Source organism: Panulirus ornatus, chromosome 66 (genome assembly GCF_036320965.1).
Source record: "Panulirus ornatus isolate Po-2019 chromosome 66, ASM3632096v1, whole genome shotgun sequence".
Taxonomy (NCBI): Eukaryota; Metazoa; Arthropoda; class Malacostraca; order Decapoda; family Palinuridae; genus Panulirus; species Panulirus ornatus.
In genome coordinates this window covers 22178542-22198963 of record NC_092289.1, presented here as the reverse complement: position 1 = coordinate 22198963, position 20422 = coordinate 22178542, and the positions used below count along the sequence as shown (strand labels likewise).

Sequence of the window (20422 nt, the reverse complement as noted above, 5' to 3'; positions counted from 1 at the left end):
TGGTAATACATGAAGGGAGGAGGAGTTCCAGCCCTCGGCTCCGGCCCCTGCTAATCGCCCTGGAAGAGACGCAGGGTGTAGGCGGGCGGCGTTCATTCTTCCTTATTCCCCAGGCAATGAATGAAACAGATCAATAAAGACAGAAAAGAAAGAAAGAAAGAAAGAAATGTCCCCCAGTCCAGGTAATGAGCGTAGTGGCCACGTCACCTTTTCCCAACATTTCTTCCCGCCAATGTCTCGCTGGAATTTCTTTTCGGTGGGATGGGAAAATATACCGCATGATTAAGATCATAAAATTCCATTCACGTTCTACAAAGACCGAGCCCAGGAGACGTCACCCGGGGTGTGGGAGTTAAGTGCTAACAAATCAGACAAAGGAAAGAATGTGGGCCCAGCGCCCTCGACACAGGTGGGGCAGGAGTGCGGGTTTGCATCTTCTTGAACACCACCTACTGCTTGCTGCTGCTGCTGCTCCTGCTGCTGTGTTGTCTGTGGCTACGTACACTCTATCCCGTCCCTCTACACCACTCCCACCACAAACGCCATTACCAATCAATTTCCTTTTTTCCTTTTTTTTTTCGGATGTGATTGGTGAGTTTTTCACTCCCTTCGCGTTTCAGAACATGAGAAAAGCCTTGAATGAAACGATTATGTGCCAAGAGGCCTCGTCATACGTACATACATCCTGTTTGTCTGAACAGCTGCGTAGGTGATGTCAATGGATGACATTCATACCAAAGACGGAGACACATTTAGCTACATCACATTTATACTGTAAATACATGTGTGTGTGTGTGTGTGTGTGTGTGTGTGTGTGTGTGTGTGTGTGTGTGTAGATACAGATGAACAGGGAGAGAGGAAGAGAGAGAGATAAACAGGCAAAAAGAACAAGAGATATCCAGAAAGATAAACAGATAGATAATATAGAGACAAAAATTGATACAGAGAAATACATATTAATGGAGAGCTGGAGACACTAAACACACATTATCCTCCACACCTTATGTCTTCTTGAAGCGATAGCCAACTTTCCCTCCACACTGCCAACCCTCCCTCCACACTCCTCTATGTCCTTCCACACTGCCAACCCTCCCTCCACACTGCCAACCCTCCCTCCACACTCCTCTATGTCCTTCCACACTGCCAACCCTCCCTCCACATGCCAACCCTCCCTCCACACTTCTCTATGTCCCTCCACACTGCCAACCCTCCCTCCACACTGCCAATCCTCCCTCCACACTTCTCTATGTCCCTCCACACTGCCAACCCTCCCTCCACACTGCCAACCCTCCCTCCACACTTCTCTATGTCCCTTCACACTGCCAACCCTCCCTCCACACTGCCAACCCTCCCTCCACACTTCTCTATGTCCCTTCACACTGCCAACCCTCCCTCCACACTGCCAACCCTCCCTCCTACCCACAAACAAACTAGGACACCAACCAACGTATCAAAAATCCCCTCCATCCTCAACACTGTCTTTCCTCCTCTGGGTTCACCAAAGGCGTATACCCAACTTCACCATAATGATTCCGATGCTCACGTCGTAGTGAGAACCTAACCTAACACCGGGAGGGTGGTAGGCGATTCTGAATGACATTACTGCAGCAAATGACGCGAAGTTGAGACACAGTAAGATACTATGCTTCTCGCGTCTGCCGTCGCGCATGCAATGACCCGCGCACGACCAGCGGTAAAGGAAAAAGATCATCAAACATGGCCTAAGGAAATGGATATGCAAGAACTACAGCGGGTTAAATATAGTGTGTGTGTGTGTGTGTGTGTGTGTGTGTGTGTGTGTGTGTGTGTGTAGGTCTGGGTGTCACAGAGAACAGCCAGTTGGGGGAGTAAACAGAGACACGTGATGCCATTCTCAAATATTAAAGACTCGTCTTACATCTCAATGTTATTTTCTTCTTCATCAACAAACTATATCTTTGGCCGAGTATGTAGAAGCTGAATGGCCTGGGAGCCACCCCGCCTACACGCGCCTGTGGAGCTCGGGTTCATATTTCCTCTGTTTTTTCTCATAATTTTTTTTGCGCTCTTTCCGCCCGTCGTGGCCAGGATTGTAGCACACACACACACACACACACACGTCATATGTTGGACGCTATGTATAAAAAAAGGCGAGACTGTACATACGTACATCATCCCGTCATAATGTACTGCGTCACAAGACAGGTGTTCTTGTATCTGTACAAGTGTGGGTGTGTGGGTGTCCACTGTCCTCTGCCCCTCAGGTCTTTCGTGCCCACAATGTCTGGTCGAGCACCATCATCAACATCAGACTCAGCTCTGACGGTGGTAACACACGAGGGAACCCACAGCTGACGTTGGGTCGATGTTCAGCGTCTACGGATCCTGAAAACATCCCCCACTAACTTCACACCCCAGCTGGGTGTTGCTACATGGACACTCCTCAGGCATCACACACACACACTATCTCTTACTCCCCACCGCATTTCTTTTTTCATGTACTTTATGTACTACGGTTCATGTACCTTATGTACTACGGTTCATGTACTTTATGTACTACGGTTCATGTACTTTATGTACTACGGTTCATGTACTTTATGTACTACGGTTCATGTACTTTATGTACTACGGTTCATGTACTTTATGTACTACGGTTCATGTACTTTATGTACTACGGTTCATGTACTTTATGTACTACGGTTCATGTACTTTATGTACTACGGTTCATGTACTTTATGTACTACGGTTCATGTACTTTATGTACTACGGTTCATGTACTTTATGTACTACGGTTCATGTACTTTATGTACTACGGTTCATGTACTTTATGTACTACGGTTCATGTACTTTATGTACTACGGTTCATGTACTTTATGTACTACGGTTCATGTACTTTATGTACTACGGTTCATGTACTTTATGTACTACGGTTCATGTACTTTATGTACTACAGTTCAAGGTGTCGTCTTCCGTTCCTCTTTCGCCATGATCACATGAAGAGCTGCTGCTGTGAAAAAAAAAAACAAAAAAACTGCGAGACTAAAATAATCGTGTTGATGTCTTTGAATACTAGCCTTCACGGGTTGGTAATTGTTTACGCGTGTTGTTGATGATTTCCTGTACATCAACGATGCTACTGTAGGGTACGACCTGGGAGCACGACGATACGACCCTCGGGTTTAAAACATGATACCAAAAGGGTCGTACTGCGGTGCTCTGGGAGATGTAACGGCGCTATCAAGGGACCGTAACTTCGTGTTCAAAGGCCGTGCCGTCGTGTTCAACGTGGTTCAAGTAACCCGGGGATCGGGTTCAACGACCGTGCCGTTATGACTCGGCATTTGTGCTGTCATATGAGGTGTTCAAAAGATAACTCCACACAGATCACAATTCGCAGGTGTTTACCGTGGGACTGGTGAGTGATCCTGACGTCGAATGTTACTCCCAGCGTAATGTGGGAGTGTCGAAATCGCACATGGGATCAGCCGGCCGCACGTGCAGTACGGCGAGAGAGAGAGAGAGAGAGAGAGAGAGAGAGAGAGAGAGAGAGAGAGAGAGAGAGAGAGAGAGAGAGAGAGAGAGAGAGAGAGAGAGCCACCTTCCCGTGCATGACCTTTTCATGAACGCGAAAAATGTGAGGCGTGGATGGAGCGAGCGTACTCACTAAAGAGTGCGTCACATACCTTGGAGTACCACTACACCGAGTACCGTCACGTATCTCAGACTGACACCGTCACATGTCTGAGCCGTCACACCCACACACACACACACACACACACACACCTGAGGTGCTTGCGTGTGACGTCGCGTGGCCACCGTAACGGCCTGCCAAGCCAGGGTGCACCTTCCCCACACACACACACACACACACACACACACACACACACACACACACCCTGGGCTACGTAACATGAGCCATATATAAATACCTATGATCCCATCTCTCCCATATGGTCACAAACCCTGTTACTCTCGCTGGCCTGTTACACACACACACACACACACACACACACACACACACACACACACACACACACACACGACGTAAGGCCCCCCCCCCCCCCCCGGCCTTATAAACATGCCACTGGCCGCAAAACTGATGATGTAATGACCAACTATTTCCGACCCTTAAAACACGGCTAACACCGCCGCTACGTGAAAGGGGTTGGGGGGGGGGGGTGGCAAAGGAGAGAGAGAGAGAGAGAGAGAGAGAGAGAGAGAGAGAGAGAGAGAGAGAGAGAGAGAGAGAGAGAGAGAGAGAGGAGAGTTCTGGCAGATCAAGAACTCCCCTCGATAATAATAATAATAATAATAATAATAATAATAATAATAATAATAATAATGATCTCCCCCTTTGTGTGAATGAGGCCAGAGTGGTAGTATTAATAACCCACACCTCACCTGACAGTAGAGCTTGCTGAGCCTCGTCCGCTGCTGCTCAGCTAACGTTGTGAGCGGCCTCGCCGTGCGCGTCTTGTGTGGGGCCAGCCACCACACACCACACTTTCCCTAGACATCACCCGGGGGAAAGCCAGGCGATCATTCTAAGGGAAGGTCACCGTCAAAGCCAGTACTAAGGAAAGGTCACCGTCAAAGCCAGTACTAAGGAAAGGTCACCGTCAAAGCCAGTACTAAGGAAAGGTCACCGTCAAAGCCACTAAGAAACGTCACTGCAACTTTTTTTTTTTTTGGCTCTGTTGTTTACCCTTGACACTAGCGTGTTTGTGTTCACTGGTGCGTACGCTAAGTCATCCCTGAATGACGTCATGGCCTACGGTAAGCACCTGTGAGTGACGTCACGGCGTACGGTAACCCATTCTACATGACGTCATGGCCTACGGTACAGCCCCCTGAATGACGTCTTTAGCGTGCGGTATGCCCTTCTATGTGACGTCATGGGGATACTGCGAGCCCTCTCGACTGACGTCATGAATCGGATTCGACGTCACGTCCCGGTTCGCTACCCAGCACAAGCGAACCAGCTCAAAGCTTGTGATTGTTTCTTTGACTCACGTGAATAACTGCCACACATATCGGGTGAATACGTAGCCCATGATGCTGTCTAACACGTCTGGTGTTGCCCAACACGTGTGCAAGCACGTGGCACGTACGGAACGATGCACGTGGGTGGCTCGGATCGAACCGGAATGACTCCTTCGAGTCAGTTGTGCCGGTGAGGCTTTGTCAGTACACAGTCAGCCAAGCCTGGATGATCTCCCGTAAGATGAGGGGACACAAGCCTGGAAACTGGATGGTTCTGGAGGTCAAGACCCAAAATATATATCTAGAAACATGACGATAGTTTTGAGGTCATGACTCTAGAAGTCTGGTCACTGGTTCGTTCCTCTTGGCGAGGATGAGGTAATGGAGGCAGCGAAATGAGACGTCCGACCCATCGCTGGGAGCACCGAGGAACAAGCCAAGCAGCACATGGCCACCTGCGTCGACCGGGCCGACCTTCTTGATGGACAAGTGGCAAAACGTCAAGGTGAGGAGAGTATTGTACGCCCTCGTGAGTTATCGTACACACGGCTACCCACGGCAAGGTGAAGAGGGTATCGTACGCCCTTCATGAGTTATCATACACAAGGCTACACTGGGCGAGGCAAGAGGGCATCGCACGCCCTCGTGACTCATGGCACACGAGACAACTCAGAGCAAGAAGCGGGTATCGTAAACCTTCGTGATTCATCGTACAGGAGGCTACCGAGTAGGTGGCTGAGAATGGACGTGAATCATGGATGTATTCTTGCTTTCGTGCAATGCAAGTTTCTAACCCCTTGAGGACAGTGTTAAGACCCCTGGGTGTGATGACGTGGCACATGACCCGAACCCTCGAGTGTCAGACTCAAAGACACGCCATCATACCCGAGGGTCGTGCCGTCGTGCTCAGGGGTCGTACTCCTGTGCTTCAGGAACTCCTCTACGGCCGCTAGAAAACATCGAACTCGATCCTTTTTCAAGAACTCTCCGAAGTCACAAGGTCGTCTGAGAGTGTGACAGTCACCAAAAAGACTTCTCATAGGAAGACATCATCTTGACGAAGTGCTATAAATACCTTTTGTATCCCAACCCAGCGGGAGCAAGAGGCTCTTCCCCGCCTTTATGAACATCGAACGGAACCGTAAAGGCGTTTAGATCACCTTCCAGAGTGAACGAACACCATTAAAGTGGCGTCCGTTTGCGACATACAGCCAACGCTCCGGTCGGAGGAAAAGGTAAACGTGTGTGATATAAACCTAAATGTTTGAAGACGAAGACGATGTCACCGTCGACATTCCTTCGTAATGGCTGCATAACTTCGAAAACAGCGCCGAGCAAGACAACCTGATATACACGACTCATAAAACACCGCCGGAGAGACCAGCTAGTAACAAGGAAGGCTTATCAAACATCGCTGGAGGAAAGGAGCCAGTCTCGAGATAAGCTATCAACAGACTTTCAGTAGATCTCCCAAGCTGGCTGGCTGCTGCTGCTGCTGGTGACGAAGGCAAGAATAAGTTGCTCGCTTAGATCCGGCGAGCGTCGCCAACTGTTTCAATTTCTGGATTACTTTAACTACCATTACAACACACACACACACACACACACACACACACACACACACACACACACAAGAGATGGGTGCTTAACGAGTGTAATTCTTCCCTTTACAGAACAAATGGTATCTGAACACAGCGGTACAACCTCTCTTATTCATAATACAAAGATTCATATGTACATGACATTATGAATTTACGTGTGGTCCATGTATCTACACTCGATATTGTTCTCCTTTCTTTCACATCCTTCAAATATCATCTACTGCCTGTTGTTTATTTCTAAAAATTAATCGTTTTAACATATGATTATTATCATCATTACTGTATGGAGATGGAAGACTGGAGCACAAGAGAGTTTGGGATGCCGTCTCCTACATATTCAGGAAGGTGAGAGGCGTGCACTTAGCAAATTGGAACCATGTGGTATATGGGGGGCTTGTGTGCCGTCAAAGGGCTTAACCAGGACCTCTGAAGCGGTAAGGAGGAACCAAGGAATTGGACTGTAAGGTTGGGCTGTGGGTGACGGGATATGTTTTCGGTGCATTAAACATGAACGTGAGCAAATCAGGAAGTGGTTTCGTGTTCCTGGCGCTACCTCGACAAAGATTTAAAAGGTCACGTAACATCCGAGGTCATAAGGTAGTCTTGCACGCTGCGGAGTTATGTCAGGTCACACGCTGGTCAGGAGGTCAGATGTGGTGATCTAGGGTCATCATGGAAGATTCAGATTGCGGGTCCTAACTCACCGGAGGGGGTGCAGCATGGTTCCACCGCAGATGGCGCGAACGGCGCAGTTCTTGCTGAGGTCACAGGTCAGGCGCCGCTAAAAGGTCAAGGCCGCGGTGGGAATCCGCTGCCAGCGCTTTACCTTCTCGGGTAATTAATTCCCGTGGCAAGATAACTACTGCAGGGAGGGCTGGGGGGGTGTGCGCGGTGGTGCTGCAATAATGCGTGATGACCGAATGGGAAATCTTCCTCGAATCGCCCGGCGAGAGAGAGAGAGAGAGAGAGAGAGAGAGAGAGAGAGAGAGAGAGAGAGAGAGAGAGAGAGAGAGAGAGAGAGGGGTGCAGGCAGCAGCAGGAGGAGGACAGCGTTACGTCCCTGTGAATCATGTCGGGTGCCACTAGTGAGCAGGACGGGCCTACCGTTTGCGGGGGACGGGCCGGCCCGGCCCGGTAGGTGCCAACGCTGTAGTATTGGCACGGTGCCTTTTTGCCAGCGTGCCAGACCCCGGGAGTACGCCACCTCCACCTCCTCGCCCTATACACACACACACACACACACACACACACACACACACACACACACCTCTACCAGTACCCTGAGCTGGACGCATGTTATGATGACCTTCAAAGATCCGTGAGAGACAAAAAAGTATCTGACGTAGTTATGCGACCGTTGTCGTACCTCGTCGCGTCAGGACGAGGGGGAAAAAATGGGAAGAAAGAGAAAAATAGATATCTAAATCCTAAGATTAAATCTCGGTTCAAGGATAAGTGTGTCAAGAAATACCCAGGATTTCTAACATGTCCTGAGGTTAGTACCAGTGGCACTCACTCTAGATGGCACAGTACTCCCGGTGGAAGAAAATGGTCCCTGGGGGTTATTTTTACGAACGAGGGAGGGAGACACCCACCCACCTTGACTCGTGTACATGTGAATGTAATTAGAGCAAGTGCTGGGCTGGGGCAGCTCTATGTACACTCACCATTACAAACCATCCCTGGCACGGAAGGAGGACATGCAGCAGTAGTGAGCTGGGTCACCATGAGAGTCGCACGTCTCATGACCCTCTGATATTCTTTTGAAAAAAAAAAATATATACGAGTCCCAGGAGGGAGCTGTTGTGGTATTTCTTATGGAGGAAAACGTCTCAAGGTTAAGGTGGTTGGTGGGGAAACACAGACACTCACACACACACACACACACACACACATACACACACGTGGGCAGGACCTGGACAGCGTGAGGTTCCCCTTTTGGTCAGCTGGCCAATATTTCCACCACGTGGGTCTTGCCTTCAAAGAAGCGAGACAAAAGTGGCGTAAATAACGCGCATCTCCGTTTCTTCTTCTTCTTCTACAATCTCTCTCTCTCTCTCTCTCTCTCTCTCTCTCTCTCTCTCTCTCTCTCTCTCTCTCTCTCTCTCTCTCTCTCCCGCACTGCCTCCTCGTCACGTTTAACACGGCGACTGCAACTCCACAAACTGTGGCTGCTACGATCGAGTCTCGCGAAGAGATGTAAATAGAACACAGGATTTGCATCGATGAACAGAATGTGATTCAAGTGAAGGACTTTTAAATTCCACTTACCACCTCAACTCACGCTACAGACATTAATAAATATGATCATAATCAATGAATATGTCATCATAGGGTCGACTTACACTGAGGGAAAAGAACATAAACTAATGAGAATGAAAAAAAACTGGTTATTGAATCTGTCGAACCCCAGTGTGAAGAACCCCCCTGTGATGACCATTACCGGAACTCACATACGTGGGATCTAGAACACGAGAGGAGCTCAGGTGACCGACGGGGGATATGAAACAATAGAGCAGAGGCCGAGGTGTGTTGTTTACCTGAACCACGTGTCGGGACTCGGTCCTCATGGAGCTCGAAGTGGGGTACGCCGGTGCCAGCAAGCAATCAGGAAGTTACGCTCTCCAGTTAAATTTATGCCCTGTGGAGACAGAGAGAGAGAACCTCATTAGCTCGTTCGTAGTATTGATGCTTAACACGAGAACTTCCAATGTAAATATTGCCACGTTTGAGAGATGAAAGATAAACCCATGGCTTCCTTGGCTGTTGGCTGGAGGGGCAATGTCATGAGGGTTTGAGGATTGGTTTGTTGGGGAGTTCTGACGAAGAAGGTGGTCCAGGAGGGATGATTAGAAAAGGAGAAAATGAAGAGGAAGGTGACAGATTCTAGGGCTGAACCCAGGGCGCTCCACTGTATAACTATCAAGAAAGGACTACATCAGATTGTGTCTCGTTTGATGATAAATTGTGAAAGAGGTGACGAGCGTCGTGCATGACCACCTCATGTGCCACTTTTCTCTTTTTTTTTTTAGAAAGATATTTAAACACATTACTTACTCTCTTGAGGAAGACGGTATGACACAGAAGCACACATGACGACCCTTGGGTATGGTGGCATGGCATCTTAACCCGGCTCTTGAAGAGTCAGATCAGATGTCACATCAACATACCCAAGGGTCTTATCGTCGTGCCCAAGCGCCGTATCGTCCAGTTGAAGAGGTCAACAACTGTCGATGACCTCCCCAGTATACGACGCGTTTAGTTACGTCAGAGTCACATCAATATCTAATGTCAATAATCTGTCGATACATTTTTTTCTGATATTGTGTTTCTTGTTTTACAGTGTCTACTGATAGATACGTGTACTTATGACTGTACTGAAAGGAGAGAGAGAAAGAGAATGTGTTTCTTGATGACCTTGTTCCTGACCTTCCGTCTACACTTAACGACCAATCACAGGGGCTTCTCCTTTATGAATGAGGTTGTTAACCTGTTCTCTTCCTCCGGCAGGTGAGCGAGTGGTTCGGGAACATGAGGCGACGCATCCGGGAGGCCACGCGAGGCATGGGCGTCTGCTGGGAGGAGCGGGTTCGCGTCTACAACTCCGTCATCACGGGCAAGTCCGAGCCGCTGCCCATCCTGCCAGGGGACGCCATCAACACCTGGGTGCCTCCCATCTCTCAAGGTCGGTAGCTTCTCCTTCATGAGGAAGCGCGGGACACCTCACTACATAGGGCCAGACTTAACACACAGGTTGAGTTAAGCTTTGTAGGTAGAATTCATGAGGTGTTCACCTTTCGGGTCGACGTCTTGGGGTACTCAATGGGCACTTCATTTCTAGGAATGTCTAAGCACAAACATGCACAACATAGAACTTAGGTCGATCTAGTAACAGCATCACTATGCACATTATCACAATTCATGTTTATGTACAGAAAACGATCTCTCATCAGTATGACAAGACACATCCCGACAGTGAGGATCATTATTCTACACAGCCATATCTTCCAAAGGTTTGGGAAAAGTGTCAGGACAGACGTTAGTACAAATATAATGATTATCGTGTCAACTGCAGAATCAACAAATCCCAGTACTTCGATCACGGTAAGACACAGCAATAATCAATCACTGTAGCTGAAGGCCAGTCCTCAAGACTCAGTTGGATGCTTTGAAGATACTGGGTTTGAAAAGGGAGAAAAAATATTCTAGACGTGCCGCGAATCACTTGCAATACGCACAAAGAACGTCCTTGATACACGAAGCATATATCCACATAAAAGGGTCAATACAATTTCAAAATACACACACACACACACACACACACACACACACCTGTGCCAACAATGGCACACCAAAGAACGGAATGTTATGGACAAGAGCCCTCGTCAGGCTTGGGCATGACGAGTCTTTAGACACACGAGCGTCCATGACTCATGATATACATAATCTTTTCCGATCGCCTTCATGTGTACTTGGATCTTAATATCAGATTGCTCTTCCAGAGCCTCCGGTCTCGGAAAACCACGAGGAGGTGTCTGTGTCTCCAAAATTCAAGACAACGCTCCTCCAACGGTACCTCAACAACTCTCTGGAGGCCCCGACCCGCCCTTCCAGTGATGCCAAACCTCCTCACTCTTCCATCTCGGCTTCACCGCTGGAGGACGAGCCCCACGAGCGATACAAGTCTTCATCATCGTCGGAGCCTTCTGCTGCCTTCTCCCAGTCCCTGCCACTCTGTACCTCCAGCCCCAAGGAGAGCTTTCAGGCCCTCTGGAACGCTTCCTTCGAGCACGTGAAAGACGATCAAGTGCCATGCGTCACCACAAGGATCCTGGGCAGGTCGGAGCACAAAGTAAAGCTTCAGAACATCCGTGAACAAGGCGAGGAAGAAGGTCGACCCATCAAGAGGTATGATCGCCAGCGAGGCCAGAATTATACTTCGCTGAGCTTCAAGAGGCAAAGAACGATGGAGCCAAGCGAGGACTGGACACAACAGGCCTCTACCTCGCGGGGCTCTTCTGCCTCGTTCTTGCTGGGGCACCGCGAGGCTCCTGACGGGGAAAGCTCCAGGGAGCAGGACAGCTCGACCAGCTATCTCCACCTCACGTCCTGGACGACCCACACTACCCCTGGTGACGCCAGGTCCTCAGGTGAGAGAAATTCAGTGAAATCCTTTTCTTCTTCATCCTGTTTTCACATGTGTTCAGAAACAAGGAACCTTCATCACCAGTTGATATCACAAGTACCTGGTAGGATGATTGGCCCTGGACAGTGCCGTCCAATGTTTACATATTTGAAGCATAGCATTAAACCTTTTAATCCTTTGTCTCTTTCCAGTTCATAGTATTCACCGATGGAGAATCTTGTGTAGGTATGATATTCACTGTCCATTCCTCTTGTTGTTAAAAAAAAATAAAAAAGCAGCATCAGTTTTGACTTAAAATACAAACGACAACAACCAATTTGGTCCTTAAAACATTTTGTATCCGAAATTTCCCTTTTCATTTTTTTTAATGTCACGAACCATTCCAGTAAAGTATATTCCCAGCTCTTATTCAACTATGTATATCAAGATCATCTGACCAATATGGTTTATCATTAATGTACAGTACATGACTGTTGGGGATAACAGACCTTTATATACAGAGGACCTTATCATTAAGGTGCTCTCTGGGGCTTTCCTCCTCATACCACTGAACTGCACAGCACAAAAAGGTCAGCTGAACCAAATACCAGAACAAGTTACCATTAAGGCTTTGCGACACGGTGTGTGGAGGTGGTTATAAGCCTAATCACCATCAAAAGTAATTGTGATTCGTCTGGGGATTAAGTCTCAATGTGATGATGCCCTGAGCACTCCACATATCCTTCTTCACATGTTATTGTATCAACACATATAATGCTAACTCTAGGCTCAGGTCAAAGGCCAGGCCATCATGCCCCAGGATCCGGTAAACTGAACATCATTTTTCTTCTATTTCGGAAGCAGGAAACTGGTTACGTTTTCAATTTCCATTTCTGATCTTGATGACTCACACAAATGTCTATCAGTCCCGCCGCCCACTTGGATGCTGACTCCGTGATGTGTGCAGAAATCTCACAAACGTTTGTGTTTGCAGATGAAGAAGGTGCGCTGGAGCGGTGTGTGCGGCAGCCGGAGGAACTAGCGGCCGCGTACACTCTCATGCAGCTCCAGCACATGTGACGAGATGCCCTGGGGGCCTAACATCCACCCGCTGACCCTCAATCCAGGGGCTCCCAGTCCTCTGTTCCTGAGTTCCTTAGCAAGTCTCCATATTCTTCGTGTCACTGAAGACACCATCCTGGGATCTCTCCCGCTTCTCTTGCTTCTTGGAACCAGAGCAACTTCTTTGCATGGCATCACCCATTCTCCTCTGGAACTCAAGAAACCTATATGCCTCTTGAAACTCAAACACTTGTAATGTTCCATGACATTCAAGAGGGTTTGATGCCTCTGGAAACACAAGAAGTTTCCAAGTCCCTTGTAACTCTACATCACCTACAGCCTCCTGGAACCCACGAAGCTTTTATGTCTGGAACCCATGAAGCTTCCACCGCCTCCTGGATCCCACGAAGCTTCCACCACGTCCTGGAACCCATGAATTTCTCCTACGTCCTGGAACCCATGAAGCTTCTATCACCTCCTGGAACCCATGAAGTCCTTCCACCTACTGAACCTGAAGGTGCTGGAATCCTTCTTTGAGCCTGAAGGCCTCACACCTCTTCCCTGGAACCCCTCCAGAGGCCAAGATAACGTGACCGTCTGTGGTGACTGCCGTTCCCTCTTTGTGATATTTTTTGCTTCCCATGATATTTTTCATTACTATTACAACTTCTAAGGTGTAATTGACATGGATTTTCTAGTGGACAATTGGAAACGTGTGAATGGACATAAATGTAGTTCAGTTACAAACTCTGGGAGTTGTGGTGTTTGTTTTATGGTAACTCTGCTTGATGAGTGAAAGAAACTGGTTGATTAAAACTGGGAAACAACAGTTTTCCATAGTACAACTCCTCACTGTGTACAAATAGCAACACCTGATAAATATACAAGATGAGAAGCACCCGCAGGACTATTGGGAACACACACAGTAGTGCCGAGTTCTTGTAACATGTAATGTTGTTTAATCATTTTTGAAAGCTTTCTCTTTCGTTATTCGGTCTCACGTAAACAGTGCCGCCTGACCCAGTGCAGTGATATGATCTTTTTTTTAAAAAAAAAAAAAAGCTGTTGGATGTGCATGTGTCGTCTGTAAGACCAACGCGAGGCCCCTGCGAAAACAGTAGGCCCCTCTACTGAAGTAGGCTTCCAAGACACCTACGGCAGCCGTCTGTTGTACTCGACTCCTCCCTGGCTGGTCTGCAACATCCACCAGCCTCACGGGGAGAGCAACGCAGCAGGATATACAGTATGGCTTGAGTCGACCCCGCCCAGTACAGCAGCGGGACCAACAACACACACACAGTGAACGTATCCACACGAACCACGTCGAGACTTAAATGGACGTAGCTGAGCTACATCCTGTTCTCTTTTTTTTTTGTTGTTGTTGTTATGGACACTTCAAAGCAGGTCTTTGAATGATCTTTGCGTACCAACCATCACTTGAATCACAGCGAGCAGTTTCAGCAAAATAATTTAGCTGGTTTACGTTCTAGTAAGCCATTTCTTTTAAGGAAGTAGCACAACCTTATGTGAGTGAATTGCATCTAGTCTTTCAACCAGTTGTATTTCGATGGAGAGTGTGTGTTATCCAGGGCCGGGGCTTATGTATGTGGCTGAGGCTAGGTGCTGGACGGAAAGCTAGCAGTGACTCGAGGAGCACCAGACAACAGTGCAAACATATGGCTAAGTTTTGACAGGTGATTCGTTTAGCACCACAGTATATGTGTGTGGGGGATGTGTGTGGCGGATACTGAAACATGTAAAGCAGCCAGAGCGTATTTCGCAGTTCTCTGGCTGCTACTATATGGTCCTCTTACGCTGGTGAGTTACTGACAGAGAAGCTGAGCTGGACGAACGCCTCGGAAGGATCAAAAGAGTGTGTTGCATCGTTCTAAAATGACACATCAGCGTCAGTGTCTCTAGTGGGGCAGTAGTTCACAAAACCTGCTGCTATAAAGATTTCATATTGACAAACACTTACCGTGGAGTCCAGCTCTGCTTCCCTCTCACTGTAATAACCCACACAGCAAAGAGATGACTGGCTGAGGATGTTCACATTGTACAAATGACCACAAGGTAGCAGAACTAAGTGTTCTTTTTTTTTTTTTTCTTTGCCATTTCGCTTCCATATACCAAGGAACTGAGCGTTTGATTGTGTGCCCGGCCCCGTACATAAAGCCCCTGCCAAACTTACGGACAAGTTAATTCTGTTGCTAAGTTAGTCTTTGTGGCAAAAACACCTCTTCATCGAAGCACCATTGTATATAGATTTCTCCGCGTTATTTAAGCTATTCCCTCCCTCCCCCTCCAACACACCCCCCCCCCCCCCTGGTTCTGCATATGTCTTCATGTAGTTTACCCTCTTGTCCAGACAAACGATTAGCTAGTCAGTCCTACTGAACACCTTTATCACACAGCATCTAGTCAAAGCACAGCAGGTAGATATATTAACAGTCTAGTGAAGGTCCCTCAACCCCCATCAACCACCCTAAAGTCATCATACAAGGCAAGAGTATTGCGACAACCCAAGTCCACGATGATGTCCCCTTGTAGTCTGAGAGACAAACACCTTATGCACTCCTTCCTCCACACACACACACACACACACACACACACACACACACACACACACACCTTTGTTTACACCCGAGGGCCTCTGGTAGTTAATGAGAGCCACTCAGAGGTCACGACAAAACGATCCGAGGTCAGATGGAAGACCATCTGGTGTTGATTGCTTGTCGACTGGTGTGGCGTGAGTGTCGACTATGCTCAGATGTTGGTCGACCGACTGAGGTCTGGTGATTGCTGAGATCAGGTGGTGGTCGACTAAGACCAGCTGGTGGACGATTAAGGGTCAGCAGATGGTCGACTAAGGCAAGACCAGTTGATACTCGACTAAGTCCAACTATTAGTCGACTAAGTCCAGTTGGTGGTCGACTAAGTCCAGCTGGTGGGTGACCAAGTCCAGCTGGTGGTCAATTAAGGCCAGCTGGTGGTCGACTAAGACCAGCTGGTGGTCGACTAAGTCCAGCTGGTGGTCGACTAAGGCCAGTTGGTGGTCGATTAAGACCAGCTGGTCGTCGGCTCAGGCTAGCTGGTGGTCGGCTAAGGCCAGCCGGTAGTCGGCTAAAGACAGCTGGAGGTCGACTTAGAAAAGCAGGTGGTCCACCGAGGCCATCTGGTAGTTAACGTGCTGGTCGACTGAGGTAATCCGGGAGTCGACGCAAGTCTCGCCAATACTCGACCTCTTTCTCGGTAAAAGGAAACTGTGACACACACACACACACACACACACACACACACACACACACACACACACACACACACACAGATTAAGCAAGGGTGCATGTATACACACATGCGAGTTAAGACATAATATACACATACAGGACAATACACAAACTGTAACCACCCCTAATCACCTACCAAATACCCTGTCCACACTTTACCATCCTCAACTCAAACTAACAACCCCAATACAACATATTACTACCACTGGAAAAAAACCTCCCTCGAATCTTACTCACACTCCTAACTCCCATTTACAATCCCTAAGTCACAATAAAAACCAGTATCTCTGGTTACTAACTTCTTACTTGCATTAACCATACCAGCTACTCCAACTCCCGCCTTAATTCACCGAAACCCACCTATTCCCAATAAGAATTACTTATATCCATTAATCTCTAATAAAAAAAAGACTTTTTAACTCCCTCTAACAATCTGAAAGTCCCACTAACAACCCTCAACTCCTACTAACAATCTGAAAGTCCCACTAACAACCCTTAATTCCTACTAACAATCTGAAAGTCCCACTAACAACCCTCAACTCCTACTAACAATCTGAAAGTCCCACTAACAACCCTTAACTCCTACTAACAATCTGAAAGTCCCACTAACAATCCCTACCTCCCACCAACATCCTTCAAGTCCCACTAACAATCTGAAAGTCCCACTAACAATCCTCAGCTCCCACCAACATCCTTCAAATCCCACTAACAATCTGAAAGTCCCACTAACAACCCTAAGTTCCCAACGACAACCCTCAGCTCACACTAACACTCTAAAAAGTCCCACTAACAATCCTCAACTCCCATTAACAACCTCAGGTTCCACACTGACAACCCGAAGTTTCTGATTAAAACAATGGATTTCCCTCAAGAATATTAAGAAATTCCTGGATGGCAATAAGAACCCTAATCCTAGCTAACAGGCTCTGATTCCTAACAAGTTTCTGAATCATTCTAACAATCCCTGATTACCATCGATTCTTACCAGCTTATCCTAACGCTTCCAAAACACTCACTAACAAATGACAACTCCCAAAAATCATGAACAACTACTAACCACAGCTAACATACCAAACAACTAACATTCACTAACACTACTAACCCTCGTTGATATCCACCAACACTCACAAACAACGATCACTTCCCACTAACACACTAACCACCACTAACACTTTCTAAGAACTAATCCACACTAACTCACTAACAACAAACTCCCTCTAACACTCACTCCCGACTCCCACAAACCATCGTAAAACAACTCCCGAATCCAACGAACAACCTACTACACTTCCATTAACAAGCCATCAATTACCCTCCAGTACAGATCGTGTAGCCTATCCCGTTCCAACCAGGCAGGCATCGCCAACAAAGCTAGTCAGCTGTCGTATACAACTCTTGCCAAACTGCCCTCATGAATGGGTCTTCTTCTCTTCTCCCATGACCCCTTTACCAACTAATCGAATCCTTTTGAGGCTGCTCTCTCTCTCTCTCTCTCTCTCTCTCTCTCTCTCTCTCTCTCTCTCTCTCTCTCTCTCTCTCTCTCTCTCTCTCTCTCCCATCCCCTCTTTATCTATCTCATCAAAACATATGCCAACTAAAAGGCACAAAAAAAGGAAATGTACTAAAAGCAAGACTTCGACATTGTCCATTTCATTGGCTGTGAGCCCAAGCTCTGTGATATGATCCACACACACAAACCCTCCTGCAGTACAAAATGCGGGTGCTTTTGCAGTCTTTCGTAATTTGTACTATTTATTCTAAAAATGTTTTCCTTTTTGTTCGTAATTTATTCTAAAGTTCTCTTTTATTTGTTCGTAATTTTAGACTGTATCTGTAGGTCCCAGGAACTCCAGCTTAATCCTAATAGTCTGGTTTGTAAAGGCCCTATTTTGGCTAGTTCTTAACTTACAAGACCTTGGGGATATTCTTTAAGGACGACAGTAAGGGTCCATGAGAACGGCTGTCCGACCTTTGAGCAGGACGGGAGGATGGCCTGGCCTTTACCCTGACCGTTGTTGGTCTAATAAAAAAAAAAAAAAGGGTCGTACCGCCCTGCTCAAGGGTCATACTGTTGTCTTCAAGGTCGTACCGTCGTGTTCTGAAAGTTTAATGGATGTTACGCATATCGTTCGACTGCTGACAGTCAGTGGAAACTTCAGGAATAGGTTTCAGGTCTAGTCAAATCTCAGCAGTACCTCTTTAAACTATTAACGTTAAAATCTAGGCACAATTTCTATCCATAACTAAACCCCAGGAGTAGTCACTGTCTAAATTAACTTTAGTTACTGTTTCTATATGTAACTCAAACCCATCAACAGGTTCTAGAGGTACATGAGTGCTAAGTGCAAGTTCTCAAACTAGCTGGTTCTTATGCCAGCTAAGGAACCATCTATCCTGGTTCTCAAGTGGCAATGAAAAACTTCGTTCTCGGTGCGTGAACTGTAAACTTTAGGCTCTCTTATCTACTGAACCTCAAGCTCAGCTCGTACAACTTTGTGAGCTGAGCACAGCCTTTCATGCTAGCCTGAACCCCAGCCACAGGTTCTAGTGTTTGCTGAGCCCGACCTGGGGTTTATTACTACATGAAGCCAAGTCTTGACTACTTTTCGGGGACACATATTCTAACGTTAAATGCGCTCCAAAGGTTACCGTAGTTAAACTAGCTGGGCCTTAGACATAATTTCCTGAGGAAAACAAGTTCTAGTCCCAGGTGAGCCCCAGAAATAGGTCCTATTCCTACCTGAAACTTCGCGTGTCATCATTTGCTTGGCGCAAGGTCCTACAGCTTGTTGCGGCGCGAGATGCGTCCACGAACAAGCTGGACGACTATCTAGACCCCAAGTGGGCAACACTGCTCTGTTGATCACATGATGGTTCAGATTGCTAGTTAGGCTAACGATAAGTTGATCGTTAGGAGGAATGACCAACTGGTGCTCGGTTGAACTTGCCATGATTAGCTAGATCACTTGACATAGTCAGTAAGTGGTCTGTGGTAAAAGCAGGAGTTCCTGGCGCTGAAATGGGATGAACACAATATCTAAAGTGCCTTTGTCAACCAGCCATTCACTCGTCAGGTGATTATAGGCGACTGAATGGCGGGTACAACATTTTCAGTTGCACTAAACTAAGTGCAGGATGTGAGTGTTACTTTTATGCCAATAAAATATTCTTTTTAAGCAATGTGAGTTTACTTAATGAAGGTCCCGGTGGAAACGAAATATAGCTTCCTCTGGATGTTAAGTGGCAGAATACTAGTAACTATATTTTATAAAAAGACCAATGAATGGTTAACACATTAACATTGTGTACTGTTAAGCAAACAATCAGACTTTCCGAAAAATTACGGATAACTTTGTATAAACTTTGAAGCAAAATTCATCATCTAAAATATTTACTGCGACCTCAGTGTCCACTGTTTCCAGGAACTTACGCTTGTCCGCATAAATCAGAAGTGGTGAATACCCATTGGCACAGTGCAGCAGCCAAATCCTTTAAAAAAGAAAGTTATGCTACGCAACGCTATGCAACTTGCTACCCACCTAACTTCATACTTACAACAAGCTGATGCGAAAATTTCAGACACAGATTCTTTTATCTAATTACAAAAAATACTCTCCGAATTACATCTATTAACTACTTAAAAAAAAAAAAGAGGAATACTTTCTGAACAGTTAACCTGCCGCACATCCTCTCACATGGTCACTTCAATCGCAATGTTGTCACTCTTCGATCGCAATGTTCATCCTTACATGGCATTATCAAGTCCCACGCTCAGCGAGTGCGATCATTTAAATCTATGGTTGTTCGTGACCCAATGTACTTGATGGGTTTACCCAAGTTGGATAAAACGCCTCACACCCCTAGCTTTTTTCTCCCTTTCTCAACTGAGAAACCAATTGCTGCAAAAGTTTCTACAAGGCAAATGTTCACTCCATGTACGAATATGTTCCGCCCTCAACCTCCAGACTGATTTGCGGTTAAATTTAACAAGAAACCAGAGGTAGATCCCTCCTACACAAGCATAAATTACATAGGATCGTTCTGAGCAACTTGCCCCGAACACTGAAGGCGACTGCCAGCATCGCACTCTATATTGTCAAGTTTGTTGGCTTTTATCAGATAAAACTTCTTGGAGTGTAACGCAACATCCTCAAGGATGTGCGCTCTGCCTCTGCACCAAGTCAAGAATGACCAGAACCCGTGTAACCACCTGTAAGTAAGGCAGTCATCGTGAAAATATGTGGCTACGGTATACATAGCGAGGTTTACATACACCAGCAACTACTGATGTATGAGGATCCTTACATGGATATTTGACCGATAAACAGCCGCCTCCTTGGTAAACAAAATCTTTAAACTATTTTTTCGAGGGAAAGCATTTAAAT

General features: G+C 46.9%; 1 protein-coding gene across 1 annotated transcript in view; it reads left to right on the top strand.

The window, feature by feature from the left end:
• Positions 1-19214, top strand: part of LOC139746745 (uncharacterized) — a 33539-nt gene extending 14325 nt beyond the window's left edge. The window contains exons 4-6 of the mRNA XM_071658247.1: positions 10074-10248; positions 11066-11713; positions 12683-19214. Coding sequence (XP_071514348.1) covers positions 10074-10248; positions 11066-11713; positions 12683-12768 — 909 coding nt within the window. The 3' untranslated portion in view covers positions 12769-19214. The remainder of the gene's footprint in view (positions 1-10073; positions 10249-11065; positions 11714-12682) is intronic.
• Positions 19215-20422: the final 1208 nt, after the last annotated feature.